A 7828-nucleotide genomic window follows, 5' to 3' on the forward strand; every position below is an offset into this window, starting at 1 on the left:
CAACCGCGTTTGTGTCACGGCCGCCACCGTGTACCGGAGGGAACGAGGCCCGCGGCGTTTCGGCCGGAAGCTCGATAGTGGAGACGGCGGGGAGCGTCCGAGAGGAGCCGGAAGCGGAGCACCACTTGCGCGTGGAGAAGGCCCGCGGCTCTCTACGGAGTTACTCGACCGAGGTGCTTGGCCCTCGTGTGGGCTTCCCTTTGCGTAGGGGCACCAACGAGGATTAGTCGGGACCTTGCGCGGTTCCGGATACCTCGGTAAAAATACCGGCGTCATCCACGAGAGTTTGCTTCTCTACTTAGCTCTTTACATTCCGCATTTAAATTAAGCATTTAAGTTTCAATCTTGTAGTCATACTTATTTAGTGTAGATTGAAACTTAGCCTTTTGCGGTAGAGATAGCAACACTTAGACAAAACCTAGTTTGCACATTTTAGTTTTGATTATTTGCATAGGTTTTGCTCTAGGGTTTTATTTGTGGCCTAGTTTAAGTAAAAGTTTTAGAAGTCCTAATTCACCCCCCCTCTTAGGCGTCACCCGTTTCCTACACATGTCACTATATTTATTATGAAATAGGTGAAACTAGTTTTATCACCATAAAACTAGATCCCATTTCTAAGATACTGGATTTTCTTGGCCGGGACCATATTTCAGTATTTTTTCTTAATATAATATCGGGAGGGTGGTCTTTCCCTCACCGGTCGAACTTTTATTTAGATGCAACTTTTAAGTCAAATGTTAGCCGATAAAATTGTGTCATGAAACTCTTTGTTGAGAGGGCATATTTTATTCTTCATTTCATCTTACTCTTGTTAACGTGGCAACATTAGAACAAATGTTAGCCCATAAAATGCGTCATGAAACTCTTTGTTGAGAGGGCATAATTTATTCTTCATTTCATTTTACTCTTGTTAACGTGGCAACATTAGAAATAATGTAATGAAATTATCACCGAGAATAGCCTTAGAAATCGACTCTTAAATCAAAGGGAAACTTTCTGTTTCTGGATGGATGACGAACTGTCAGTCACAGTCTCATGGAAGTGAAGAGTTATAGATGGTGACTTGCTTTGGTTTTCGATCGGCAAACAAATACAGTGTAGGCAGACTTTTGCCTAGCCGAGCAAGCAAATTTCTTCCACGACAACAGATCCATGTTCAACGCAAGAAGGAACCAAAGAATGAATGTCAGCATTCTTATTTGCATTGGATCGAACTATACTATACTAACAAGGTGGCAATGCCTATTCGTGGCCAATCATATGCTATGCTACCATTCAAGGCACAATGCCTTCACATCTCGAATGCTCTACTCCTCGCACAGGGCTCCTCCCCCTTCTCTTCTAGAGGCAAGAGGATGCTCCATTGGAGATGGCAGTACTCCATTGTTTCTGGGTGGCGTGTTGGCTGCTTGAACCTCTGCTACTGCAGGAACAGGGCACTTATGTCTCCACGAACTCCCCAAAAATGTCGAGGCACCCATCCCAGAAGCCCCTCTCTCTTGTTTCCCAGTATCCACCTTTGTAGCAATACGTCCCGTCCTCGGTGTCTTGCTCGAACCACCGGGATTTCCAGCCATTGTCTTGAAGTTTAGTAGACTGCAATGAGACAGAGAACATGAAGAAACAACATGTATGGATTGTGATCTATGAAGCGAGAGCGGATACCATTCTTTGCCGTCGTTCCAACCTCAGCTTCTCTGCATTCGCTTTCTCGTATTCACCATTCTCTAGGTGGCGCTGGTCTGGTCTCAGCCGTGAATCAGTAGGTGGAAGTTTCTCCTGAATCCAGGAATGGCCAAGCAATTAAGGACAAAAACTTAGTTACCAAACACTTTTATGTGGCAATCCACATGTAGATCCATACCTGCAGCCCTGGGGTCAACTCATTCAGTGTGATCGCGAATGAAGATAAATTGTATCGAGTTGGGTTAGGAGCAGGTTTGTTCTTTTCCCACAGCAGCGAGGCACCTTTCAGTTGATCGGCGCTCTTCACCTTGGAAGTATCAGAGTTACTACAATATATGCTTTCGTCCCACATCCCTATCAAAAACGAAGCTTTGTTCCCATTGTTGTCCTCTACAAAGCCTTGTACCTGTGGACCAAGTGCAGGCAATAGATAAACATAATGTCGTGCATGAAAGAGGCAAACATACAGCTAAAAACAAGTATGCACCGCAAATTAGAACTTGAATTAAGTTACAACTCAGATGCCACACATAAAAAAGGGAAATATAGGTTTCTGTAGCCTAGGGACAATAAGTAGCGAGCATGTAATGTGCAAGCAATCATGTTGGCGCAATCCAATCAAAATCGAATGGTGATTTGAGTTGAAACTTAACGGTGACTGCTAATGGTGACGACTACTTGTGGGTTCTATATCCCATGTTAACAACTACAACCTTTTAGTTGGCATTTAACAACACAAAGAAAGGAACTAAGTAAAACATACTAGATGGGGATTCCGGTCAAGAAGTGATGGCTCTTTGAACTTCAGTTTACATGAATATTGGCGATTCCCTTTTATATGCATTGTTCCATGGTGGCTGCAGTACAACTTCCCAAGAATGAGATTGTGAATGGTTGTTGTAACCTGAAAAGGCAATAGGATAGAATTTAGTTATGATGAGATGAAACTTATAAGATCAATCAGCAACATTAGTATCTCCAGTTGTGCTGGACACCTTATTCCATTGGAAGATTTCACCATCCTCAAATTCTAGAGTCAAAATGCCAACTGGTTCAACTTGAATTGACTGTCCCCAAAACTTGGATTTGAGATTGCTGTCGCCCCAGAATTTCCAGCCCTTGCCTTCACAGTGGCAGGCAATCAGCATTGGATGATGACTAACCTATTGGTGGAAATGTTGAATAGCAATGCAATGAAATTAAAGTCTCCAATTCAAAGTACCACAAAATTAAGAAATGGATGATCAGTAAAAATGTAAACGAAGGGGCATAACTCTATCGGAAATTAAATGACTTTGGAATTGATATACATCAATAAAAAATAAACTCCATTTTCTTAGTAGATCTATAATGTTTGTCTAAATCCTTTCCCCAAAGACCCAACACCATAGGGGCGAAGCAAGCCTCGAGATTTACCGGTGTCAGCATCGTTTTACATGAATGTCATCAACATTGTAAACATTATTTAAACAGTGTTTTACACTATATTTTCTAGAATTCATCAGTGTCAGCTGACACCGACAAGTCGTTGCTCCGCCCCTGCAACACCATCTCTTGCATAAGACGAACAAAGAATCTTTAACTAACCTTTTCTGCAAAAAAACGAATTCCTCTGTCAGGGTAATCAGCTTCATAGGTCTCTCCTAGCAATGGATTGAATGGTTTGCAAGGCCTTGCAACAGATGAAGCATAGCCAGAGGCCGCAAAAGCAGCTACTTTGAGGATTCTCATGAGGCTGTCCCCCTATCAAATAAAAAATATATAAATGAGCAAAAGTTCTTGTAAGATAGCAACATGCATGCTATTAGAAACATGCTATATACACAGAAATGCAGTATTTCCCTAGCTCACAAATGATATTGTACATCATACCTGAACAAAACTTACAGATACAACTATAATACTCTGAAAACACCTTTCATTTTCTAAGGATGAGTAAACTGCCATGCTTACTAGCAGAGTATACTGCTTGAACAATAGTGATATGATATACTATACATCATAACTATCATGGGTTCACAAAAGATACTGATATGTAATCTGATTCTGATCAGCAGATACGACACGTCTAGCTTGCATCAGAACCACATTTGAAGATTGAGTTTGCTGATTTGAACTCTGATGCCGTGATGAATAAGAAAATGGATTGGAAATGATTTCATTAATCTATGGCACTCATGGAAAGCAGATGAAATTCCTCGGACATGTGCAATGTTAAAGATGTAAAAGTGATCTTACCACTTTTCCATGTTGATATGCCTGATCCAAGAGGTATGAATACTCCAAATCCTCAAAGCACTTCTGAAGGGATGAGAGTGGTTCATTGAAGTAAACTGGAAGACAAACTCGTGTCAAATCCTTTCCAACGCTATCTTTAATAATGGACCAGAGACTGATCCCTTTCTCTTTCTCAATAGGGTCAGGCAGCCTACTCCGTCGTCTGATTTGTGCTTGTATATTATTACTGGAATCATGTGTTTGGGAATCCACTACTTCCTTGCCACTTAACATGGTTGAAGACCTGTTGTCTGACTCTGTGAAGTAATCTATAGAATCAAAGAATGCAGATTCATCTTCACAAATCAATTCGCCTCCATCGTGTTTCTCAAACTCATGCTCATCAGATTCTGTTGTGCTATATTCTAGGCAAGAACAAAATTGTACCATTAGAAAGATGTTAATTCTTAGGAAACAGATGTGGTAAAGTCTAAAAATACTTGGGGCTACTTGAAACACAAACATGCAAGGAGTGAAAGACAAAAGAAACAGATAAGTAGACCATGCAGCTGGTCAAGTGCTCGAAATAGCCCAGTATGTGTTAAAATCGTACCGCTAAAATTTCCATGCCTAGAACTAGAGAAGTCATTTCGTGTCAATGTCCCCTGTGTTATACTTCCATCTTTACCTTCCTGCACAAATATGTGTGTAATACACTATGTAAAATTCCTGCAGGAAAAAGAGGAGAGTAACAATTCAAGGAGTAACCTTTGCAAACTTATATAGCTATTTCAACATGAGATATGCTGATTGGCACGAATTTACGAAGCCACAAGTATATATTGACACATTTTTTACTTTCAGGCACTAAGTCAGTTGCTGCTACTTATATCACTGTTGTGCAAAGTAATAACCAGTCGCCACTACTTGACACTGTTATGCAAAGTCATGAACACAAACAAAGAATGTATGCAACTCCTCTCACCTCAAAATTATGTCTGCAGGACCCAAACAAGCTTAAGTAATCCTCGTAACGACACTTCAGTTGCTTCCGGTAGCTTGAGAACTCGGAAAGCACAATTTGTTCACAGTCCTGTATAAGACTCTCATTCAAACCCTCCTGATGCATTCGATCTCTAAGCCTTGCAGTTGAAATTGAAACATCACTCTGCACAAAAGTTGCTCTCCCGCTAAGTGACCCAAGAGAATAAACACTCCTTGCCAGGATCAAAGCCTCAATCCAGGCAACACGGTCAACTTTTGAGTTTGTCTTCAAGTGAAGCGTCTTAGTGGGGGAAAATATGTAAAATCTCCTGTCATCTGACTTACTTTCCCGAAATGCTGACACCTAGAAACATAGTAACTTATCAGCTCCCATATGTTTGTAACTAGGCAGCCTTGCGCATGAAAAATGTGTAGAACTTCCCTTGGCCTTATGCAATATTATGCATCAGGCATTCAAACCTAGGAAAAGCATAAAAATACACAGTCACAGACCAGCATCCATAATATCTTATAGAAAAGCTCAAAACCTTCTATTAAGAAACCGCAAAGAGGATATGGAAGCTGATTTAAGGAACAAGGAATGGTATTCCCCAGGAAAAGAAAAAAATCGGACACCTACCCCTTCAACTTCAATCTTTGGTTGGGGGTGACAAAATGAAAATCGAAAGAAAAATGAAGGGGCAAACAAGGATCTCAAGAAACCAAAACAAATCCAATCTGCAATCTACCTCAACCAAACAACCTACACAGTTCCTCAATATCCACAAGATCCCCCTGATACAAACAACCTACTCAGTTCCTGAAAATCCTCAAGACCCCCCTGATTCAATCTGAGACAGACCATATGTCCTCCATTTTATTCCCTATCTCTATATGCGGCCACTTGGATGGACTGTACATGCTTTAATTCTTGGGACCCCCAAAGACCTTGAAAAGACCCAGTGATTGTACCAACACTGGGAGTTCAATAGCTAGTAAAAGCATCGTGGAAAAGCAACGCCCGGAGCAGTACAAATGAATAATGCAAATTCCAAAAACATCCCCAGAGCATATCCTATATTGTAATCACATTAAAGATATTAAACTTATCACATAGCACCTGTCATGTGCGCATCCATTTGGATGAATCCTATCATACAACATGTTTGGGTTAAAAAAGTGCGCACAGTAACAAGACAACGACTGACTGATAAACTTGGCTTGTCCTAATCGATCTGTATCAATAGAATGGCAAGTTGGCAACAGAGCCCCCATCCTTTTTAGAAATAAAAATAAGACCTGGAATTCAGACAAAATCTGCGAAAAGATTAGGCTTTTACGTGCCAAAATGTACTTGATGGTGTGACAGAGAAAGGTACGACCCTTTTGGAAATATATATATCATATACTCCTAGCATCATCAGAAAAAGAAGGCGGAGCCTTTTGTTCGTGTATACTCCAAGCTAAGCTCCTTCTGCTAAATTTAGATAGCAAATTGAGTGCTTAGTTAATCAAGCATGCTAATGTGAGCACCATTGAATGGATTAGAGGGAGGGGGGATCTGAGCAACAAAATGGAAAGGGGCGATGCAACACAAACAAAGAGAAGGATGGAATGAATGCGAGTATCCTAGCAAATGGAAAAAAGAAAAGCTAAGGGAGGTCATGTCATTTCGATCCAGCAATGTGACGATGTCTCCCACCTACCATTCCATCATCATGAGCAGAACTCGACACGAGAATCTACCTTGCACCCCTTACAAAAAGAACCCGGAGGCAGAGCTAATTAAATAGAATTTATTTTTTCTTTTTTTGTTGTTGTTGCAACCTTTTGTAACACTTTTGATCCAGTGGGGGTAATAATGCCTTCTAGGTCTAGCGAGCAGCGGCGCTGGCTGCATCTCCAAGGCAACCAAATTCGCTGGGAAATTCCAATATGAGAAGAAGAAAATCTCGCAATCAACAGAACGTAATCACAGTGAAAAGGTCAAAATCAACCTCGAATTGAATTCACAGAAGGTGCAGTCAGGAATGCCGGGGCGAAACTATCAACAGGCAAACGAGAGGACAAAATCAAGAGAGGACCGACCGGGATCACGCGCCAACCGCACGTGGGGAGGAAGGGACAAGCGAGTGGACCTTGAGGAATACGACGCCGGCAGGCTTCTCCGTGCGGCGCGCTCCTTCCACCCTAGAACCAATCACTCTAACCTCCCCGTCACCGTCCGTCGCCCCCGCCCCCGTCTTCGCCCCCGCGTTGGCCCGAATCTTGGAGTAGGACAGGACGCCGTCGCGGAGCGAGAACCAGCGCTCCCGCCACCCGCGACCGTAGTTGGTCCACTTGTGCAGCACGCCCTCCACCACAACCGTCGACACCGTCGAGGCAATCGAGGCGGCGGCAGCCTCTGGCTCCGGAGTCAGCGTCGGGGTGGCGTCCCCAGCCAGCGGCGGCGCGGCAGAGAGGCAGCACAACGAGCTGTGATGGTGGTTGTGGCTGTATTGGTCGTTCCCATGGCCGCGGCCGCTCCCTCCGCCTCTCATGCTCTGTATCGTCCGCGCGACGCTCCAACGGTGGCGACGGTGAGGGAATGGATGGGACGGGACGCGATGCGAGTTTCGCTCTCCTCGTCACACTATATTTTTAGCAGCAGTTGGTCGCTATTTATGTGTGGGCTCACCCGTCCGGTGCTAGTGCCTTTTCTTTTCTTTTTTTCTCTACTCTTTTTGTTACAAACAAAACAGACTTTTACTCCTCTCTTGCAAAATATTAGTTATTTCATCTTTCTCGAATTTAAGACACTTTGTTTTTTATTTAACACTTTGTTTTTTATTTAGAATGCCTTTTTAATTGGTTTTTTAAGCTTGTGTCCTCGGTTTTGCTGGTGTGTTCATTTTTGTCCTTAGTCATGTTTTTTCTCGGTAAGTTTTTTTTGTTTTGCTTT

At 42.6% G+C, this 7828-nt stretch overlaps 1 protein-coding gene across 8 annotated transcripts; it reads right to left on the bottom strand.

Moving 5' to 3' along the window:
- Window positions 1-1035: 1035 nt before the first annotated feature.
- Window positions 1036-7550, bottom strand: LOC100383333 (uncharacterized). 8 transcript variants are annotated; one of them, XM_035967049.1, is made up of 11 exons: window positions 5637-6684; window positions 5233-5367; window positions 4889-5071; window positions 4517-4595; window positions 3925-4328; window positions 3274-3429; window positions 2682-2849; window positions 2450-2590; window positions 1865-2092; window positions 1666-1779; window positions 1036-1596 (listed from the first exon to the last, which is right to left on the bottom strand). In XM_035967049.1, exons 3-11 carry the CDS (start codon window positions 5030-5032, stop codon window positions 1441-1443), a joined length of 1590 nt encoding a protein of 529 aa, XP_035822942.1. In that variant the 5' UTR covers window positions 5033-5071; window positions 5233-5367; window positions 5637-6684; the 3' UTR covers window positions 1036-1440. The 8 variants fall into 8 exon arrangements, 7 of the variants coding, with proteins under 7 accessions (XP_035822942.1, XP_035822941.1, XP_035822938.1 ...); XM_035967048.1 differs by having other exon boundaries at window positions 5528-6684; XM_035967045.1 differs by lacking the exon at window positions 5637-6684 and adding an exon at window positions 7026-7550 and having other exon boundaries at window positions 4889-5367.
- Window positions 7551-7828: the final 278 nt, after the last annotated feature.

Source organism: Zea mays, chromosome 4 (genome assembly GCF_902167145.1).
Source record: "Zea mays cultivar B73 chromosome 4, Zm-B73-REFERENCE-NAM-5.0, whole genome shotgun sequence".
NCBI lineage: Eukaryota > Viridiplantae > Streptophyta > Magnoliopsida > Poales > Poaceae > Zea > Zea mays.

What these genes read in the sequence shown, in the direction of transcription:
- LOC100383333 (XM_008679378.3), bottom strand. Translation starts at nt 7,427, where the DNA reads ATGAGAGGCGGAGGGAGCGGCCGCGGCCATGGGAACGACCAATACAGC. An exon ending in CCTGCAGACATAATTTTGAG is followed by an intron (nt 4,596 to 4,888) that starts GTGAGAGGAGTT and finishes ATATTTGTGCAG; the next exon opens with GAAGGTAAAGATGGAAGTAT. An exon ending in AGTTGACCCCAGGGCTGCAG is followed by an intron (nt 1,780 to 1,864) that starts GTATGGATCTAC and finishes TCCTGGATTCAG; the next exon opens with GAGAAACTTCCACCTACTGA.